Source organism: Setaria viridis, chromosome 5 (assembly GCF_005286985.2).
Source record: "Setaria viridis chromosome 5, Setaria_viridis_v4.0, whole genome shotgun sequence".
NCBI lineage: Eukaryota > Viridiplantae > Streptophyta > Magnoliopsida > Poales > Poaceae > Setaria > Setaria viridis.
In genome coordinates, this window is record NC_048267.2 from 38611009 (window position 1) to 38632574 (window position 21566).

Below are 21566 nucleotides of genomic sequence, written 5' to 3' on the forward strand. Positions count from 1 at the left end.
TTTTGGATTGTTTTTGCAGGCTACACTGTTCCTCCCAGAGTCCAATAACAGGATGGGCGATGTTCTACTAGCTGAAGGGGAAATGTTGGATCCAGTACGTGCTGAGGATGAGGCCTCTATATATGTGAGAAAAATACCTGAAGTGCTGTGCTATCCATCATGATCACTCGACTGCAAAAATACCCGCACCGTTTCTGACGGCACTACTCTGTCGGCCCAACCAAGTCCTTCGAACCAACAGCAACCACTTTGGAGTTTGGATGGGCCTTCGGTTTGTCGCTCTCCCCACACTCACTCCGTGATAGCCACCGACCGACGAACGAGAACATGGTGGATGAAAAGTCTCGTGCCCGTCCCGTCTGGAGGCTGGCATGGCGCCGTGGGCCGCCCTCTCGGCACGCTCCCTTCGAAGGCGTCTCCCCGCGCGCCACGCGCCGTGCACACGCCGCGCCACCGAAATCCTCCCGAACCACGTGTGCTCCACCGGCGCGCGCACACCGCCCAGGCGCGCCCAGCCTTCTCCCGTCGCTGGCCGTTCCCTTCCCCGCAACCCTTGCCATGCTTCGACGTGCGTACCCGCCACCGGCGATATAAGCGCACGGCGCCCACCAACCCGCGCACGCAGTGACGCGCACGGATCATTCAATCTGAGCAAAGCCGAGACACCAACGAGCTGCTTCCGATTACGACGAGCCCAGCACCAACCTGCTCAGATGCGCGAGGGCGAGGCGACGGCAATGCCGGCGCGGCGGGCGTCGCCGCCCCCTCCGCCGTGGGAGGCGCTCTCCCTCGTCGCGCCGTTCCTCGACGCCGCGTCGCTCGCGGCGGCCTCCTGCGTCTCCACGTCCTGGCACGCCGCCTTCGCCGCCGACTACCTCTGGGCGCGCCTCTGCGCGCAGCACTACCCGTCCGCGCTCGGCCTCCTCCGCCACCTCCCCGACACCACCGACGACAGCGCCAGCAGCGGCCGGTGCCGGTGCTCCTCCACCACCACCTCCTCCTCCCCGCACCGCCGCCTCTTCGCGCTGTTCCGGTCGGCGTCCACCCGTAGCCGCGTGCTCCCGGCCCCGCGCCTCGCCCTCGCGGACGTCGCCTTCGCCGTCGACATCCTCACGGCCGGGGGCGAGACCATCCTCTCCTTCGCGGTCGCCGCCGCCGAGGCTGCCGGCGGCGTCAAGAACGCGGCGGGGCTGTTCCTGTTCGGGGTCGACGTGGGCGGCCGGAGCGCGGCGATCGGGCCGGGGGAGTGGCGCGTCCGCTGGACGGCGGTGCGGACGGGCACCCGCGGGGACGGCGGCGCGCCCACGGCGGTCCTGATGATGGACGCCAAGGTGCCGGCGGCGAGGGCGGCGGGCGCCATCGTCGGCTTCGGCGGCGGCAGAGGGGAGGCCGGGGTCGCGGCGGGGCTGCCCGCGCCGGGATGCGGCGGCGCGAGGCTGGAGGCGGAGGTGGTCGTGGAGCTGGCCGGGGAGGAGAAGATGGTCGAGAAGGTCAGGCTCGGGGTGATGTGCGACTGCCGCTACGTGAGCGCCGACGAGGGGCTCAGATACCTGCAGCATTTCCTCCTGTAGAATGCACGGCTTCCGCCGGTGATCCCGTGCACGGTCGAATCGGAGTTCCGATTATCTGCTACAGAGTAGAACATGTAGTGCAACAAACTGTTTGTTTTTTTTACCGTTCAATGAATTAATCTTGTGAATTTTGTACATACTCGTGTGGTGATTGTCGAATGAGCAAGTTTCTCCTCTTGTGATTTGGAATTTTGGATAATGCATTTCAAAGCCAAGTCCAATCGTCAAGTCAAAGTGTTTGTGAGAATTCAGCATACGACCAATCCAGCGTCATGTGCGCAGTTGACTATCACGTGTTAGTTTGATGCATTGTGTGCAATTAGGGATGCAAAGCGCACATTAGCAAATGCAGAAGTTGCTCTGAGATTTGGAGTAGTTGAATCAAACGAGTTTGGGTATTTCCTTTGCTTTGAAATACGGTTCGTTTAATTGAACGAGTTTTCGGGTTAACACAAAAGATGTGTCAGATGAATCAAGGGGCCTGTTCTCAAGGGGCCTGTTCGCTTCAGCTTATTCAGTCAGCTTATCAGCCACCAAACAGTTCGCTTCAGCTTATTCAGTCAGCTTATCAGCCACCAAACAGATGAATCAAGGGGCATGTTCGCTTCAGCTTATTCAGTCGGCTTATCAGCCACCAAACAGTGTTTTCCTCTCACAACAAATCAGCCGAGATCGACTTTACCGGCACCGTAGTGTGTTGACTCACCTGGACGGATAACAACGGAAGCAAGTTTTGAGGTTATAAGTGAAAAAAAAAAGAATGTAAATAATCTCGATGAAAAAAAAGAGAACTGGATGCGTGCTACTGGGCCAACATATGAAGACTATCTGAGAAGATCACGCTGGGCTTGCCAGGCAGGCCGGGGGGATTGGAGTGCAGCCCATCAGAACCGGCCCAACAATGCCGAAACGCGCCGCACCACCCCAACACAGCCCACTTCGTCACACCGAGCCGAGCGCACCCACGCCCACGCTCCTCCTTCCTTTACCGCTCCACGTCGCGGCGCCTCCGCGCACTCGCTCGCCGACCGATGCCACTGCTGCTGCGCGGCGCCTCCCTCCTCCGCCTCTACCAGTACGGTGCCTTTTCTCCCCCCAACCTCTCTCCTCTCCTATGGTGCATTGGCTACCTTCGGGTTGGTTTAGCCCATCCGGTCCGTGTCGATTCGGTTCTTCCACCATCTGAGGAGCAGCAGCCCAATTTGAGGGCCAGGGTTTGGCCGCCTATGGAAATCCCTATTTCTTTTTCTTGTATATGATTTCAAGTGTCAACAGCGTCCTTGATGTGGATTATGAGATTTAGTAGTCAAGAAATATGGTTACGAAACATATGGCTCCGGTCACGGCGCCGGTGGGCTTCAGGTTTTATTCTAGATAATTGCTTAACCTCGAACTAGTTTGAAGATAGCGTGAAACCCTACGTCGATCTAGAGAAATCCAACAATGCTTTGAGGATGTTTGCCCACAGCTATTTCATACCTGAATTCATTGTCATAAGAATCACTTTAGCTTGTAAGAGTTCATTAATAGATGGTTAAACTTGTCTTTTCTTTTTAATAGGTGTAGCTGTGGGCTCCGAGGTGAGAATTTTAGTTCCCCAAAGCCCGTGCTGACAAATCTGAACTTCGTGAGGGACAGAATGCGGGCTACATATTCGCGCAGAGCTGTCTCTAAGAACACTGAGATCAAGAAAGATGAGAAGTCAGTCATAGAGAAGGTTGGTCTTTTTCCATTTAGTGCTCATATTCTCCTACTGCCATTTTATACCTTTCTGTTTGGACTCTAGGAAGATGCTTCTGAAAGCGATTTGGAGATAGAGCGAGTGAGGAGTGACCCTAGCCAGCTCCAATCAATGACGGTGAAAGAGCTCAGGGAGCTCACAAGGTTTAAACTCTCCTAATTCTGCCCTTGTTTCATATTGGTGGAATTCATTTTCCCTGTTAACTCTTTTGTGAACTAAATCTTGAAGGAGGATGGGGGTTTCTGGTAAAGGCAACAAGAAAGATTTAGTATCAGCACTGATGGATTCTCTGGGTGTGGTAGGAAATGGTATGGATTACTTCAGACTTGTAGCAGTAGATTTGAATGGAATTGTTGTTTTCTTCTTCAGAACTCTTTAGTTTCAGTTACACCCTCTCACCAATAAGATAGTATAATGGTCAGATTTGCCCCTTGAAGTTACACTATAGTCTGTAGGTAGCAAGTGAAACAGTGAACCAAACATGTCATTCTCTGAAACTGTTTCTTGCATGAGTTCTTTTGAAACTCTTGCGGCTTTGCCATCAACACCCCAAGGCAATATTTATATGGAGGGAAGACAGGGGCATGAAGGCATCTTTAATAACCATTCTTTCTTATGCTGTCCTTTTTAATACAATATTGTTGTGAAGCTTCTTAGCTTAGCTTGTTTCCTTTCCACAGATAAAGAGGGTAAGTCATCTGCTGAGCTGGATAGCCCCTTGGAAGAACCTATAAAAGGAAAAGGTGTTGCTTCAGTTGTGGTTGAACAAAAACTAGAAAGTTCTGAGGCTATTTCTGAAACTCCTAGCAAGAAAAGAAGTAGAACAAAACAGAAGTCAATCGAGAGTACTACTCTTGAGGAGAATTCTGTGAGAAATGTCAGGATAAATAAGACTTCAATCCAGAAGGAAACACTTGTTGGTATGCTCATTTTTTTTACTTGTATTTACTTGACACTTCCTTTCTGCTGGAAAATTACTTTCCTCTTGGCTAATTGTTGGTTACTATATTACAGTCCAAGGTGCTGTTCCTAAGGCAGGATTAGGTGCTAATGATGATTCAGAGCCTTGGACTGTACTTGTACATAAGAAACCACAAGCCGGTTGGATTCCGTACAACCCTAAGACTATGAGGCCCCCACCTCTAAGTAAGGATACACGGGCTCTGAAGATTCTGTCATGGAATGTCAATGGATTGAAAGCATTGCTCAAATCAAGAGGCTTCTCTGTGCAGCAGTTAGCGGAGAGGGAGGACTTTGATGTGCTATGCTTACAAGAGACGAAAATGCAGGTAAGATTTGAGTTATTTGGTTATGTTCACTTGTAATTATGCTGCGAAAACTGTAACAATTTGCTAAATATCTCCTTTTATCCTCTCTGAATTGTTTCCCGGTAATACATTCACTATATTTGCTTTTGTTGAGCAGGAAAAGGATGTTGAAGTTATTAAAGATACTCTGCTTGATGGGTACACAAATAGTTTCTGGACATGCAGTGTGTCAAAGCTTGGCTATTCAGGAACAGCAATAATTTCACGAGTATGCATCACCTGCCTAATGCTTCATGCATACAACTAGTAGAGACATAACATATATGAGGACCGATTTGTTTGTTTGTTCTCTCTCACTTAGGAATAACCACACTTATCTCTTCAATCCTCAGCCTTCAGGATGCCTCCATTTTTGAAATATAAGTCAGCTTCACTGGCGATTTACTTTAATAGGAATAAAGTGCCTAACATATCCAGCTCACATTACCTTCAGAGTTGCTAGTTTCTTCTTCCCTTAGGTTGTACTGGTAGGTTCCTGATTAATCATTGTTCAATGTTTTCTGACTTTTAGATCAGTACTACATATCGTATTGTGATACTGGTCAGATCTTTAGTAAATTTTCTTATGCTCCAATTGATTACAAAGTCTCCTTAAGCATAAACTTCTGCCTCAACAAATGCAATGCCACAATACTTTTGTGAACATCTTCGTGTCTTTTTTTTCCCTATTGATTATGTGCCCTGTGTTGCCTATAGGTGAAACCCCTCTCTATCAAGTATGGGCTTGGTGTACCAGACCATGATACTGAAGGGAGGGTTGTGACTGTTGAGTTTGATGACTTCTACTTACTAACTGCTTATGTGCCGAATTCTGGTGATGGTCTAAGAAGACTGGTAAATTATTGGTATTTTCCTTTCTAGCATAAATCACTTGAGGTTAAAATCTGAAATCCATGGGGATATATTTATGCAGACTTACAGGGTCACAGAGTGGGACCCATCCCTTGGTAACTACATGAAAGTATGTCTTTTATTTCACTCTGATTATTTCGAAGTATTTTTCTTATGCTACCTATCCTCTTCTTTTTTCAAGTATGTCTTTACTGAAACAAAACTATTTGTGCTGTTTACCTTTATGTCATTTTTTCACTCCATTGATTCCTTCCTATTCCTCAGTCCTTACTGTTCGCATGACATGTTCCTCCCATGGATATCTGTTTTATTGTGTATTAGCGCCTATTTTGTTAAGAGAAATTGGATCCAAATTTCCAAATACATAGGACTTAGTGCAAATGTGAACTAGACTTCAATTACTGAGCACGTCCATAAAAAAATGCATCAAAATGTCCCAATTTTATTAGAGTGGCAATTTTTTTTTAAAAAAACTGGGATCCTTTCAGTGCTCATCCTCTTACTTTAGCTATCATCTCTGATTCTCTTCCTGTTTCTTTACCTGTCAAGCTAGCATATCTGAACATCTTTCATTTTTTTTGGTGGAATGTGTTGCTAGTTACTAAAATAAATGGCCATTTAAGTTTCTAAACCCTAGGCTTCTTTTACTTTGTCCACAGCTGTTGTCATGTGCTGATGTGCAACATTACCATGCTACTCAGATGTGCATATTTTTTCAAACATAATTTTACCTTCTGCATTTGTAGATTTCGCTAGCAACCAGCTACTAATGTCAATTCTTTTTTTCAAAAACATGCTTCTGTGTTCTTACATATCCTTACACATTTCTTATGATCGTTCAGGAATTGGAAAAATCGAAGCCTGTCATACTAACCGGTGATCTTAACTGTGCCCATCAGGAGATTGATATCCATGATCCTGCAGTGAGTAACCATCTGTTTGAACTGTTTTATTCAGAATGTATTGTAGGTTTGCAGTCTTAACTGTATGCTATACTTGGCTATTTTTTATGCTACAAACACCAATATCCTTATAGAATGCTCTATTTGGCTATTTGTTTTATGCTACAAAAAGTTACCATCCTTATAAGAAAGTAGAATTATGGAGAAATCCTTGTTTCAAACTATAGGAAGAACTAACATTGGTTTTTACATTAGATCAGAGAGTTGCATCCGGTCCATTTTTTAGAAAGCTTGAAGAGTAAAGAGAAATTATTGCCCAAGCTGTGAGAAATAGATAGACCTACATTGCATTATCAGCTGTATTTAAGCTACTTGTACACTCTTGTGCTCATGTATATATGTGCCTTCTGGCCTCAATCAGATTATTAATCTGTGATGAACGATATCAGTTCCACTTTAGCTTCATCAGAGTTTTCATTTCAAGGTAGTCTTCACCGATGTTTAACACATTTTTATCCAGGGAAATCGTAAAAGCGCTGGCTTCACAAATGAAGAAAGAGAATCATTTGAGACCAATTTTCTGTCCAAAGGGTTTGTTGACACATTTCGGAAACAGCACCCCAACGTTGTTGGATATAGTTATTGGGGGTACAGGCATAATGGCCGTAAAACAAATAAAGGTATCTACTATGTACTTGTTGATATGGGCTTTGCCACCAAGTATTGTGGGTTTATGAAATGTTTAGGCAACTATACTTGAGATTATGTGCCACTTACGAGCTTACCTACGATTTTCAGCATTTCATGCCACGATACCTGAAGGCTTCTGTAATTCACCATAGTTATTTTTATCATACCATTTTGCATGGTTGCCGGGCAATCTCTTACATCTATCATGCATAGGCTCTATGTCAAAACTATAATATTCTTTCATTGTTTCAACATAACTGAAGATCATGCGCACTATTTCACTTGTTGTTTCTGTTTGTTCCTTGGATTGAAGGTTGGCGCCTGGATTACTTTCTTGTGTCGGAGTCTATAGCGGAAAAAGTGCACGATTCATATATTCTACCGGACATCTCTGCCAGTGATCACAGCCCCCTTGGCCTCATACTGAAGCTCTAGGGTGCATCCCTGGCCATGCTAAACATTCAATCTGAAGCCGGGGCCACAAGTTTCAGACAACAGCGCAGCGCTCATTCTTCAGGGTTTTGGTTTGTCAGATAATCTGGCAGAGCTTGTGATCTTGTATCGGACTATTAGTGAAACAATTAGGCTTCCCTGTAACGAAACTTGGCAGGGTGCCAGGGCAGATTTGAATGTTCAGAAATCAGAAGTCCAGTAGATGGCTTACTGGCAGTGATGCTGCACCGTGTGATGTAAATATGCGGCCGATCGGTGGATCGTACCCCGGGCTGCAGTTGTGTGGTTCAGTATGAGCAGTAGGGGAAGCTCATTATCTTGTTATAAACTTATCTATGATACTCCGTACTAACCTTGACATGTTGAGCGAACCAGCTATTTCCTGTTAATGTTATGTGTTGTGCTGCAGATGGCGTCAGAATAACTGCGATTTTATTAGCGTGACGTGTGACTTATATAGGACTGAAAGTACGTGCTGGGTAAAAATAGATCAGCTTCGCTATTATATAATGAGCTCTGAATCGCACGTGCGCAGCTGACTATCACGTGTTAGTTTGATGTAGAAGTGGAGGCGCCGACGAGTAGAAGGGGCCATTTCCTTTGCTCTGGGATTTAAAGTAGTTTAATCAAACGAGTTTGGGCATTTCCTTTGCTTTGAAATTGAAATACGGTTGGTTAATTAAATGAGTTTTCGGGTCAACACAATCAATCATCCGAAGAAGTTTGGTCTAGTGGCTCCGCAATGACATGGTTCCTCCAATTTACAGTGAGAGGAAGAGAAAACGAAAAGGGAAACCAGATGAAAGTGGGTCAGGCAGGTAGACAGATTTGGGCGATCCCTGGTGTGGTTGCCGACGAACGCGCGGCAACGATTTTGAAGCACGTTTTGAGGCGACGCGAAAAAAAAAATTGTAATCATCTATTCATACGGGGACTCCTATATATCTCCTGGAAGATAGATAAGCAACGTATCTTTAAAGTCCGTAATAGCTCATGTACAATATTTTTCTTTAATATTTTTAGACATCCATCAATATTTGTTGACATTCATCAACATTTTTTGTAATTTTTTTTCTTAATTGCCACCAACATTTTTACATTAATCAACATTTTTTATATGTACCACTATTTTTCCTTAAATTTTTTTACATTCACCAACATTTTTTTTTCAGCGAGAGGAAGAGGTTGAGATTGATAGATGAAAATGAAAAGGGAAAGTGGGTCAGGCAGGTGGACAGATTTGGGCGATCGCTGGTATGGTTGCCGACGAACGCGCGCCAACGATTTTTAAGCAAGTTTTGAGGTGACGCGAAAAAAAATGTAATCATCTTTTTATCTAGGGACTCATATATATATTCTAGAAGATAGATAAGCAACATATTTTTAAAGTTCATAATAGCCCATGTACAATATTTTTCTTTAACTTTTAGACATCCATCAATATTTTTTGACATTCATCAATATTTTTTGTATAATGTTTATCTTAATTGCCACCAACATTTTTTATATGTACCAACATTTTTATTTAACTTTTTTTACATTCACCAACATTTTTTCTTAATATTTTTTACACGCTTCAATTTTTTTACATTCACCAAAAATTTTTAGCTCAACATTTTTTTATGTTCATCAACTTTTTTCCGTTAAAAATGTTGAGATAGTTCTTCTAAAATGTTGATTTTTAAAAATATAACAAAATATAGTCATATTGGATCTCATTCATTTACGATTTGAGAGAAAAGTGAAGTCAAAGTTTTAAATCCAAAATGATTATGGAGGCACGAGGATACGAAGAAGCAAAGCAAATGGAGACACGTGCCCAGATCCACCCAACAACCATGTATGCTTACGATGCTCTCCACTTCAGCTCCGATCCTAAGTTTGCACCAATCTCAAACATAGGAAGATAAGATTTGATTTCAATATTCATCTCGATGGAACAAAAAAGAGGGAGAATTGGATGCATACCAATGGGCCATCCTACCTGAAGCGCCGGGCCTTGCCAGGCAGGCCGGGATTGGAATGCAGCCCATCAGAACCGGCCTTGCACCCACTTCGTTACACCGAGCTCCTCCTTCCTCCACGGCTTTACCGCTCCACGTCGCGGCGCCTTCGCGGCCGCGCACTCGCTCGCCGACCGATGCCGCTGCTGGTGCGCGGCGCCTCCCTCCTCCGACTCTACCAGTACGTGAGTACGGTGCCTATCTTCCCCCACCTCCCTTCCTCTCCCATGGCGTATTGGCGACCCTTGGGTCGGTTCAGCCCATCCGGTCTGTGTCGATTCGGCTCTTCTGCCATCTGAGGAGCGGCAGCTCAATTGGGGGGCCAGGGTTTGGTCAGAAGTCAGAACATAAAAATCGGGCCGTTTTAATGAACTTCGGTAACACGGGCCCATGTAGCAGTGAGACAAAACGCGGGAGGCCGTAATCCTCGAGCTTAGTCGGTTCCGGGCCTGCAGCGAGATTAACGCCGAGGCCTGCAAATATCTGCGAGCCGCTTCCGCCAGGATCCCCACAGGTTAAGCCCCGCGGGTTTAACAAGACCTAGGTAAAAATCCACCTGCTCGGCGTATCGGCGGGATCATCGGCAAGACGGCGGGGATTAGCGCCAATCCCCGGCTGTGCGTCTCTCTGCGACTGCTTGCTTGCTTTTTTCTTTTTGGATGATCCGTGAATGCTGGATGGGAAACAATGGCGCTGGATTTTCTCTGTATCTGCCTTGGATGCCTAACTAAAAGTAGAAGCGATTTCTTTCTTTCTCGCTGCGTGAGGGTGTGAAACCGTGTAAATTTTGGATTTGGTAAGGGTACTGAGATCAAACCCCACCGTGAATTGTGATGAAACCCCTCCACCGCTTGATGCCGATCGGAGGCGTAATTTTGATGAGGTCGTGTGTTCTTGTTTGGGGGGACTCGGTAGTGGATGTGCAGCTTTGGTCGCAGAACATGTGTGTCTGAGTAGTAGTTTATTTGATCAGTGCTGCATTTGTTCAAATTTCTCCGAGGGCTTAAGACGTTAAGTATGAAATTGCCTTTCGCCACAGGATTCTTCTGTAGAATCGCTTGATTTCAGATCAGTATTATTTCCAGAACAACTGATACCTATATTGTTTTTTCGAGAATTTTCCTGTGCAAGCATTTCATTAAGAAGGGTCAACTACATTGTTGTTTTATCTGCACGTTAGCCTTGTCAGATACACAATGCATCTTTGGCATGAGCAAATTCCTTATGTTTTCATTGATGGAATTTTCTTCATTGATCCTCCTTGCATACATCACATTGTTCAAACTTAGGACCTAGCAACAATTTCAACTTGAATTTTCCTTATCAACTCCTTAGAAATATTTCACTTGTCATTAAGGTTAGGTTATCTTTTATTTTCTGTTTCTATTCTTGACCTTTTTTTTGTGGGATGTATTCTTGATCATTGATGAAAATGTTCCTGGCTTTGGCAAACAAGTTAAGTTCAACTTCATATGACAAGTTAGCGAAATATCTAGCTCCTGAACTCTTGTTTCTGCAGTCGTGGCTGCCTGATTCCTGGAATCAAGCACATCGTGTCGAACATGAGCAGGACAGCTTCTCAGCGTGGATATCACGGCCGGAGCTCTGAGCCTTGGACTCGCCTTAGCCACAGAGAGAGGAAACCTCAATGGTTTGCGTACAATCCAAGGACCATGAGGCCTCCGCCGCTTAGCAGTGATACCAATTCTATGAAGATTCTGTCCTATAATGTTAATGGACTGCAAACTGTGGTAGAGTCTGGATTTTCTGCAGATCAGCTTTTCGGCCGGGAGAACTTTGACGTCCTGTGTCTTCAAGAGACACACTTGAAGGCAAGTCTTGGTGCTTCTACTCTCTTCATATATACAGCTTCCTTCTGTTTTTCTGATGGGTTGTGGATTGCTTCATTGTGAACACAAGATTTCTTCATGGCCCAGCATGATATAGTGGTCTTTTATTAAGATGCACATGTCCATGTCATGACCAGGTTTTTATTCTATTTTCAGGAGGGCAATGTTGACCATTTTAAGAACCTGGTACAAGACTTCGATAACAGCTATTGGTCATGCAGTGTCGCAAGGCTCGGTTACTCAGGAACTGCAGTGATTTCACGGGCATGTTCTTGCTGTGGTTAATGCCCAGCACCTCACTTTTATACTAACCATAAAAATTAGTAGATCTAACCTTCTTCCATTACATTAACAGGTAAAACCAATCTCTGTCCAGTATGGAATTGGCATACCCGCCCACGATCAGGAAGGCAGGGTTATTACTTTGGAGTTTGATGGGTTTTACTTGATCAATGCTTACATCCCAAATTCTGGACGTGGTTTAAAAAGATTGGTAAAAACTGATCTTCCTTTGTATTTTTTATTTATGCTGTACTGCTTCTTTAACACTATAGCATTTTCCCTTTTCTTCTGTCTTCAGAATTACAGGGTCAATGACTGGGATTTGTGTTTTAGTGACTTCATAAAGGTGCATCCACTCAGCTTTCCATGTCATTTTCCATTTGACACCTAGAAACATGTGTTGTAGATCCACACTAGTTCGTTGTTCACTTTTTATATCATTGGGGAATTGGTATTATGCTTTTCCGCTGTTCTACATCGTATCTCATATTCCAACTTCACAATGTTTTCATTGAAATATTACTTTTCAAAGCGCAACTGAGGTATGCCTTTTGGTCTGCAGAAACTGGAATGTTCCAAACCAGTAATTGTTGCTGGTGATCTCAACTGTGCTCGCCAAAGTATTGACATTCACAATCCTCAAGTAAGCACAACATTTGAGCATGCTACTGTTCTTTTTATATGGCCCTCATGTTATGGCTAGATTAGTGGATGCTTAGGCAGGGAATGGCACAATAAACAAGACTCATCCTCCGGAGGGAGGCTCTGAGCTTTTAGGTTTATCTTTGCTTAATCTCAAAAGTTCTGCCATGACTCATACATATAAAGCTCCCAGCCTCCCAACAACTTGCTAACAACTTAACCAAATATTTAGCTGTCTAGTTAATCCAATCCGGCGCCCAAACAAACTCAAACAAACTCGTAAATATCATGAACTAACTCCTAGCCACATGATGACGCCTTGTCCTTCTTGCTCTGGTATTTGCCAAAGAATGTGTCCAACACTTTATGTAGCCTTTAGGTGGATCATGACTTTTGTACCAAAGATCAACAGTTTGACAGATAAAAAATTTCTGAACTTTAGGGGGAAAACACGAGTTCATTCTGAACCTTCAGAACTCTCATGTCAGTTATGTAGTGCATGCTGAAACTGTGTATAGTTCGATCTTTGGCCTCCAATTTTAAATATCCAAACTCGATTTTCTATGGTCAAGAACTGCTGGGAGCTATTAACCATATATCAAACTTCCCATTTTGAGTGAAATTGTTCAAAGTGTTCATGTAAAATTCCTCATAATCTTGGGCCAAAGTTAGCTATTTATCACTGTATTCAGACTTAGTAATTTTTCAGGGATTTATAGGATTGACCCTATGTCCCTTCTTTTATTTTTGAGGGGAAATGCCACATGTTCCTTCTTTTATTTTTGAGGGGAAATGCCACCTATTTTTGGTACACATTTTCACGTAAGATTTGTTCTATCATGCAAAGATATATAGGCAGCTATACGTTGTTGAGTCAGAAAGTTTTTGTTTAGGCTCTTCTACCCTGTCTACTTGTAGTTCTCTTGCAGTGCAGTTAAATATGAAAGAATGCCTTGTGAAGTCCTTTTGAGCTTTCTTTCTTGACATTTTTGTCCTCTACCATGTATGGTTCCTCAATTCTCAAAGTAACGGAAAATCCAGATAAAATAAAACATATATCTCGCCTTGTTCGGAATCAGATAAGAACATTAACTCTCTACACGTACTCTGAAATGCTTTGAGAGTTGAGACCTGTCCATGAGCATTCCACTGCTATTTGTGAAAAATATAACAGAAAGCTCTGAAATAGTTTATTGAATGATATAATAAATTCATGTGTGTTTTTTGTCAAGTCCAGACCCTGACATCAAAACATGACCTTGTACTTGTCAGTTTTCCACCACATATGTGCACTACTGCTAAAAGTTTCTTAAAAAGAAATTCTCATTAGGATAATATTCGAGCGCAAATCAGTTACTATTATTTCAGAATTCCCTTTAGACTTTCGTTTTGCTTTCTTGTTACACCAGTCCCTTGCTGTAGCCTTTAGGTGGATGATGACTTATCTCAATGCTTTGTTTCAGGCAAAAACTGAGGCTGCAGGTTTCACAATTGAAGAGAGGGGGTCATTTGAGGAGAACCTTACAAGCAAAGGCCTCGTTGATACTTTCCGGAAACAGCACCCAAATGCTGTGGCCTACACCTTCTGGGGTGAAAACCAGCGCATTTCCAACAAAGGTATGGTGCTGTATCGGATTGGCATGCAACCTAATTCCATAGATGTTGTCGCCTTTGCATCCCCTGTCCTTTCTTTTTGAGATCATCAATCCACAACAAAGGAACAATTCCCTAGGCCTCACTATTTTGAGATCAAATGATCAATCCTTATTATTTTGAACAACCTGCTACTAGTAATAGGCTACCCTGCTACTAGTAAAGCTTCTTTTCCTAGTGTTTTTCTATTCCTTGTTGGAAATGTAGGATGACATGTTTTCATCTTTACTTCATTTAACAGGCTGGAGACTGGATTACTTTCTCGCGTCAGAATCTATTGTGGACAAGGTCCATGATTCGTACATTCTACCAGATGTATCGTTCAGCGATCATAGTCCAATTGGGCTTGTGCTGAAGCTGTAGGCACTGATGCCGTGTCTCAACTGAAGACTAAACAACATAGCATCCTCCTCGACAAAAGACTTGTACAGAATTTGCTTGTCCGGGCTGGAAATATTCGACGTCAGGTGGTGATACCTTTGCGTAGTCACCTGTGGAGGTAGTACGCTCCATTCACTTCGTTTTCGTGAACTCGGAAGGTTTTCTACGTGGTGCGATTTGTTAATGTTTTTGGGATAACCAAATACAAATTTCATTTTCGTGTCCGCTGCTTCTCAAGTTTGCATCATGAATTAACAGTGACATATGTGTTTTTTTTTCTTGAGAATGAAATCTGTGCAAAACTTAATATCTCTACGTGCTCACTGCTCATGCATTGATCACGAATATATATGATCAGAGTATGGGTCTGCTTACTGCTTAGCCCTCCTATGACCGAAACCCTCCGCATTATGCTGCACACGGCGTTGCTATTCGAAACTTGCTTTTGTGAATTCTTATTCATGTAACAAACAGCTGGTCAGACTCAGACAGGTTACTCTGCTTTGTTGTTGAGGCTTATCAGGTAGGTTCAGGAGAAGTTTCAGAACAACTTTTGGTCGCATCCAGCTTTTTAGACGTACGCACAACTCTTGTGTCTTACAGCGCGCAGCTCAAGCGGCGCGGCAAACTAGGCAACTGGCATAAAAAACAAGCATTGCAGATGCCTACATGTTTCCTCATCCACCCAACATTACAATGCCTGAATCATTTGCTATCACGCAGGACTAGACACCTTCTCAGTTGAATTACAAGCTGCAACGGTTGCTCTGACCCAGAACATGTCCGTTTCTTTTTACAACGCACAACAGAGCACAGGAAATGGGTAAATGAGATTAGAAAGGGAAATCAAAGTAGCCAGCAGGCCATGTAGATAGCTGAACAAGACAGGTTATCAAGCCTTTATTCCTGCCACTACGAACAGAACATCCTGGCTTACAAATCAGTCAAGACATTTGTTCACAACTCGGAAGATATAAATTAAATAGGCATCATCCTCATTTTTCACTACTGCAACACTGAAGCGGCAGTACAGCCAGTAAACAAAAGCTACGGAGCTCGACACGTATATACACACGCACACACGAGACGGGCGCCAATGGCTCAACAAAACTGTCACTAGGCTGGTAGTCAGTACTATCTACAGCAGCTTCAAGGAGGGAACATAACCTACAGGATGATCTGCAAGCTCTACTCTACCTTATCCGAAGATGTCCACCATTACTATTCCTGGTGTAAAATAAATGACACCTCCAGGAGAAGTGCCAGCAGAGGGGTACGGGGTACCTTGGCATCTTCTCTCCATGCTGCAAACCCCAATAGCTTCTTAATCACATAGCTAGCGACTGCTTGGCATAACCAGCCTGCTCATAGGAGTAATAATGCATCTCATTTCTTACTCGGCAGTGCCTCCAGCCATTATTTGTGCCACTGTGCTCATCTGCCTGGTACTTTGATTTCATTGGCTTTGCGCTGATGGGGCCTCCTCTCTCTCTATTCTTGATGTTCCTTCTGCCTGACTCATTGTTTCGCCTTCGCCAGTGAGTCCAGTGTCCATATGACACGCCCTGGCTGTCAGGCACATCATAGCTGTCTTGATGGTTGTCCCATGGATCAGTATGAGTGGCTGCGGAACCCCAGCCGGAATCATGTTTCCATGTATCCTGGTTGCCATCTCTCATGTTCCAGTTGGCGATGCAGGGATTGGTCTCCTCCCTCCACCTGCTTGTTTGACCTTGCTGTTCCTCAAACACGTCCCAATTGCCTGAGCTTTGCTGAACAATTGTTTGAGCGGGCTGCTCAACGTAACAGTCCCAATTTCCAGAGGTCTGCTTAGAATTTGCTTCGATGGGTTGTTCCAAATGACTGTCCCAGTTTACAGAGAGCTGCTGGCCGGCAGTATTGCTTGTCTCTGTGTCACCCCATCCTGTAACTGGAACTGGCTTGTCTGAGAAAATAAAGGAGTCCCAGACATCAGGAATACCATTATCTTTTCTGGGAGCACAACGGCGCGACTTCTCCAGATCAGCCACCAATTCAGGATCAACATATTCATCTGGGTTAACTATATCGATAAACATGTCTGGGTCAGGCAAAGGGATATCACAATGTTGACCATGATATACAGCACAGAAGCGCGCCTTTGCATCATTGAAGGCTTCTAATGCAGCTGAGTCCTCCCAATCCACAACATTTGTGTACAGAGACATCAATTTCTTTGTCTCGCACAGTTTACCCCAGGGGATGGCGCAAGCATCAGTGCAAAATTTCTTCTCCCACAGTGGAACTGAGAAATTTCCCCCGCCTGAAAATCACACATAAAGGATGCTTAATTTATGCAGAGGGGAAAAAACTCAGCTCGTTCCTAGAGTTACAGCACCCTGATACTAGGCTTGCTATAAGAATACTAATCAGAAGAAACACTACAATGGGAATACTAATCAGAAGAAACACTACAATGGGAATACTAATCAGAAGAAACACTACAATGGGAACAGGGCAGCAACATATAACAGAACAAAACAAGTCGGCGGTCAGCAAAAGGGCTGGCAGTAATTTATGCTAACAGAAAAGTCTAGGGGTACTTCATTTCGTTACTGGAAAAATATTGCTGACATGAAAAAAAATCAAGATACAAAATAATAGAACTAGATCCCAAAACAAATATATAGTACTTCTAAACTGTAAGACATCTCCAAAGTAGGGATTAGAGGTTGCATGAAAAACAGAGTGCATGTTCAGAGAGAGACCAAAATAAGTGGAGAATTTTTCACCAGTTGATTTAGCTTGAAAAGCAGGCTCCCATTATTTTTAGCATGGAATGTGTTTTCTAAGCAGCAACTAACATGTAAACATGATCTCAGCTTCCCAAAACTGTGCTCACAAATCACAAAAGGATCATCCAGAGATTTTAATGTCAGGTGAGAAAAGAATAGTTTGTTTTCAGATGTATGATGGAAATTTAGGATACTAGCAAGCTCCTGAAGACAAAGAGGGGACTTTCTAAAGATGAGACCATCCTTACAAATTTGTTTCCTATTCAAGCTCTGGCAGCTGTGTAGGTCAGCACACAAACGACGATAACTGTCAAGATAAAATGCTCACCAAAATACTAACGCCATATAATATTTCTACCAAATAGTGAACCAATTTAGCAAATTGCGTTATCATGTCAACATTCTTGCAATTCTGATGTAGCTGTGGCGCGTCGGTTTTTTCTTTAAGAGTGGTGTGTGTGGGTTGTTTTTTGTACTCGAGTTGGGTCTAACCAGAATCGTGTGCTCTCTTTTTCTACCTTAATGAAATGGCACGCAGCTCTCCAGCGTAGTTTGAGAAAAAAAATGGAATAGCTTCACCTTAAGAGTACGCGTTATAAAATGGGGATGATTAAGGATATAAAATAAACTCATCAACTAGCTGATCAAAATTACTACCTGGGCTTCAGAAAGACACCAAATCCACAGACCAATAAACAACCACAGGTTAGTTTTTTCTGAATCGAAGGAGGTAGAGGTGGCGCACATAAATGACTCCGTGCAATTCCTCCAACTACCTCTGTCAATTCAATGTGAGTTCCCTGAAAAACGATTCTTACCCTGGCACGTCATTTTCGTAGCAGAGCTGCATCCTCCTTGAGAAATAGAGAATGTACCTAGGCACACCCATCACCAGAAACGGCATCACGTACTGACACGAGAGCCAAATTTACACGAGGTGCTGCCGGGTGCCAGCATTGCCAGGGACACACAGATCAAGAAAAGAGAGGGATTCGCTACCTATTTCGGAATCCCGGACGCAGTTTAAATTACCGTGAAATTCCAACGCAGGAACCCACTACAGAAATCAAAAGCCGAGGAACGGCGCGATGCGTGGATACAAATAAACAGGACGGAGAGCGATCGAGGAACGCACCGTGAGAGCGCGGGGGCCGCCGGGGCTTGCCGGGCTCCCTGTAGATCGGCCGCCTCTCCGCCATGGACGGTCGCCGGGGACCTCTCCTCCCTCAACCCCCACCTCTGAACGCGCGGGAACGGCGCCCGCACCCCGCAACAGGACTCGCTCCACAGCGAAGCGGCCGGGGCCGGAAGTCCCGGAACCGCAGCGCGCGCGAACGGAACCCGCGGAACGACCCGAAAGGCGCGGTTGAGTCGGCGGCTGAAGCGGCGGGAAGTGGGAGCGGGAACGAGTCGGCGACCGGCGAAAGGGACGCGAGCGCGGCCCGCGGGAGGGAGGCGGGGGCGGGCGGGGAGGGGAGGGGCGAGGAGAGGAGGCGGTGGTTTGCCGGTTTGGGTGGCGTCGTTGGTTTCGCCCGCGGCCGGCGCCGAGGAGCGGAAGGAGGGGATTAAAAAAGGCTGAAAAAAGCAGGGATTTTTATCATGCGTTCGCACGTTTCTGCGGGGACAGGTGTCTACCGCCGACGAGAGCTCTCTGCCGCTGGGATATCCGTTTGTGGGTTTGGGCTTTTCTGACCTTCGCCTGTTGTTTTTGACCCGCTGAAAATCCACTGTTTTTTTTTTCCTGTGGAAGTTGCATATGGCAATCGTGGTTGTTTGCTATTTTCGCTATATTTTTCTACCACCTTTTTTTACACATTCTAAATCTCAGTCCTAGATGAGAGGGGAGGCGTTAATACGGGGTATCATGAGGACAGGACAGGGTGTGAAAAAGAAGGACGCGAGGTGGCAGGGACGATACAAACAATAGGATGCTAGTGACAGGTGATGATTGAAGAAGATAATAAAAAATAAAGATAATAGTAACAATAGAAGACAATACAAGTGGATATAATGCTTTCCATATCGTCGAAGATAAGGTAGTTGGACGGAAAAAAAGAGCGAAAAAGATGTGCAGTTGGAGAAGATGAAGAGACATCAATTAGGTCCGACAATCTAGATTTATTGACTGAAAAAGCATACAGCTAAAATAAAGCTTGTCCTCTTATATCAAACATTGAACCTTTGCTTAAACATAAAAACTATGATTTGGTATCTTCTAGGTTTTTTGAGAAAATAAAACATTGGGAGTGTGTTCTTGCCCCTATTTTGAACCCCTTGTAATTTTACCCTCATATTTCTTCCACTTTACGATTTTACCACCGCTTTTTGAAAATGAAGCTTCCGTTTACCCCATTCTTAACTCTGTTAGTAGCTGCCTGAATAAACATTCCATTCGTGTAATGCAATATGAGCGAAGGATGTCAAACAAAGTTGCTATTTGCTTTATTTCAAGTTATTTCACTCCGTGAGGCATTAGGATTGGTACGTGGAGCAATTTTATAAAATTGATGGCATGAGTCTAACATTATAAAAGTAATTAAAAATATTGGAATCATATATACTGGCAAGATTTTTGATAGAAAATAAGAACACCAATAACTGTTACTAAGGAGAGGCAGATAGCAGCAAAACATATAACCAACCATACTAGCAATTGTGAATGGAGGAGGAGGATGAAGAAGGCCAAGGTCCAAGGACGACATTGACAATGCTAGATAGCAGTGAGAGTGTGAGACAGACGGAGGAGGATAACAATGTCATACGAAGGCAAGCAGCTATGGTGCTTAACTAACTTATTTAGAGATATTAGTCCTATGTTGGCAAATGATTATTGGATGTCAGGGTATAAAAAAATATAGTGTTAAGACCATGATTTTAAAATAGCTTATGAATGGAGATAAAAAGAAATCAAAAGACTTCCATTTTAGCAATGATAGGGTTCTTAAAACTACAAGATTTGTGTCATTCAAAAGCCTTATAGCTTTTAAAAACCAAAATATTTTTCTAAACCCTAAAAATTGTACACAAGTTAGGTAATTTCATCCAAAGGTCTATGTTAGACGAGGTTTATTGCAAAAAAAAATGTTAGGTAAGTTCATCAAAAGTAAAGTTAGACAACGTTTAGTAATACTCTCTCCGTTTTAAATTATACTCCCCCATTCTCTTTTGATAGAGATATTTTCAAAAATCAAATTTTCACAAATGATAGTCCTATTTGCCATTGATGTGGGGCCGCAGCAATAAATTGCATAGATAACGAGGAGTCGTTGAGGCAAACATTGGAGGGCTAATGAGAAAAGGTTGGTTTGCATTTATCAGATGATAAGCAGGTTTGTTTTTCTTGTTATTGTATCAAGGTGAAATATCATTATAGAGAGAATAGAGGGAGTACGTAGTTTTAATTTTTCTAGGTATGTAAACATAAAATAATATATAGGTAGCGTGTAATTTGGGACGGCCATAGTAGAACTTAATTCGAGATTCATCTAGAAAATAGAAAAATCTTTATTTTCTTTGTTCTTGCTTTCTTTTTCCTCTAGTTTTGTTCTGACAAGACTAGATGTGATGCGACAGACATCAAAGCCGTAGGTTGGGCCATGTGTCTAGCTTTCCTGGCTCTTTTTCCTCGCTGGACCAGCCGAGCTGTTTCTTTCACTCACGGCCGTATGTCAGTATGAGGTACCACAAATGTACAATTGCTATGGGCAAGTAGGCTACCGATAGACAATAAACAACGTGGGTCCTCGACTCCCTGTACGTGTGCTCGCTTCAGCTTATAAGTCGGCTGAAAAGCTGAAATGGCTGATTTGTTACGAGAGGAAAACACTGTTTGGTGGTTGATAAGCCGGCTAAATAAGCTGAAGCGAACATGTCCACATTGCTCTCCATCATAAGCTGGGTCCCCGCTCCCCCTCGAGGGTTATCAGTAACAGGTTTGCTGACTTGTTGAGAACTGCACATCGTAAAGCTAAAGAAAATTGTGATTTATCTCGGTTGTTCACAATCACAACGAACTGCGATGTGAGCGAAATAGGTCTGGCTTGACCCAGCCCGACGGCTCAACATGAGCCAGACGGGCTAAGCATGGCCCGACACTCATTTAGGACCGGGTGTGGCGCTGGTTTTCACGAAAAAAATGGACGGGCTCGAGCCCAACCCGTATAATAAAATGAATTAAATTTACACTAGAAAATAATGGGCGATCCAGCCCTAATTAGGTTGGATTTTATTAGCGCGATAGAGTTAATGGGCGGGTTTGGACGGAGATTTTGAGCCTGAAAAAAATCGAGCTTTTTTGCCAACCCGACCCAAGCTCAGTCTGACTCGAGATTTGCTCAGTTCTATGCAATACAAAGAGATTTAGTGCAGCAGTGTCATCGATGGACCATTTCAAGAAAAACAAAACGAGCTACACAAAAGGCACGGTTCGATTTTGAAATGTGGA

At 43.9% G+C, this 21566-nt stretch overlaps 4 protein-coding genes across 8 annotated transcripts; 3 read left to right on the forward strand and 1 right to left on the reverse strand.

Moving 5' to 3' along the window:
- The first annotated feature begins 536 nt into the window (after nucleotides 1-536).
- On the forward strand, nucleotides 537-1701 carry LOC117859236 (uncharacterized). Its single transcript, XM_034742442.2, has one exon. It carries the CDS (start codon nucleotides 714-716, stop codon nucleotides 1569-1571), a length of 858 nt encoding a protein of 285 aa, XP_034598333.1. The 5' UTR covers nucleotides 537-713; the 3' UTR covers nucleotides 1572-1701.
- Nucleotides 1702-2494: 793 nt separating this feature from the next.
- LOC117859296 (DNA-(apurinic or apyrimidinic site) endonuclease, chloroplastic) lies at nucleotides 2495-7945 on the forward strand. Its single transcript, XM_034742512.2, has 12 exons — nucleotides 2495-2646; nucleotides 3132-3288; nucleotides 3358-3455; nucleotides 3541-3620; nucleotides 3993-4232; nucleotides 4327-4601; nucleotides 4738-4848; nucleotides 5337-5474; nucleotides 5554-5601; nucleotides 6335-6415; nucleotides 6915-7074; nucleotides 7398-7945. Exons 1-12 carry the CDS (start codon nucleotides 2603-2605, stop codon nucleotides 7517-7519), a joined length of 1554 nt encoding a protein of 517 aa, XP_034598403.1. The 5' UTR covers nucleotides 2495-2602; the 3' UTR covers nucleotides 7520-7945.
- A 1634-nt stretch (nucleotides 7946-9579) lies between these two features.
- LOC117857885 (DNA-(apurinic or apyrimidinic site) endonuclease, chloroplastic) lies at nucleotides 9580-14655 on the forward strand. 5 transcript variants are annotated; one of them, XM_034740784.2, is made up of 8 exons: nucleotides 9580-9721; nucleotides 11060-11372; nucleotides 11547-11654; nucleotides 11746-11883; nucleotides 11971-12018; nucleotides 12235-12315; nucleotides 13778-13931; nucleotides 14209-14655. In XM_034740784.2, exons 1-8 carry the CDS (start codon nucleotides 9678-9680, stop codon nucleotides 14328-14330), a joined length of 1008 nt encoding a protein of 335 aa, XP_034596675.1. In that variant the 5' UTR covers nucleotides 9580-9677; the 3' UTR covers nucleotides 14331-14655. The 5 variants fall into 5 exon arrangements, with proteins under 5 accessions (XP_034596675.1, XP_034596676.1, XP_034596678.1 ...); XM_034740785.2 differs by having other exon boundaries at nucleotides 9608-9725; XM_034740787.2 differs by having other exon boundaries at nucleotides 9615-9729.
- Nucleotides 14656-15220: 565 nt separating this feature from the next.
- LOC117857884 (uncharacterized) lies at nucleotides 15221-18660 on the reverse strand. Its single transcript, XM_034740781.2, has 2 exons — nucleotides 18258-18660; nucleotides 15221-16650 (listed from the first exon to the last, which is right to left on the reverse strand). Exons 1-2 carry the CDS (start codon nucleotides 18319-18321, stop codon nucleotides 15677-15679), a joined length of 1038 nt encoding a protein of 345 aa, XP_034596672.1. The 5' UTR covers nucleotides 18322-18660; the 3' UTR covers nucleotides 15221-15676.
- Between the last annotated feature and the right edge of the window lie 2906 nt (nucleotides 18661-21566).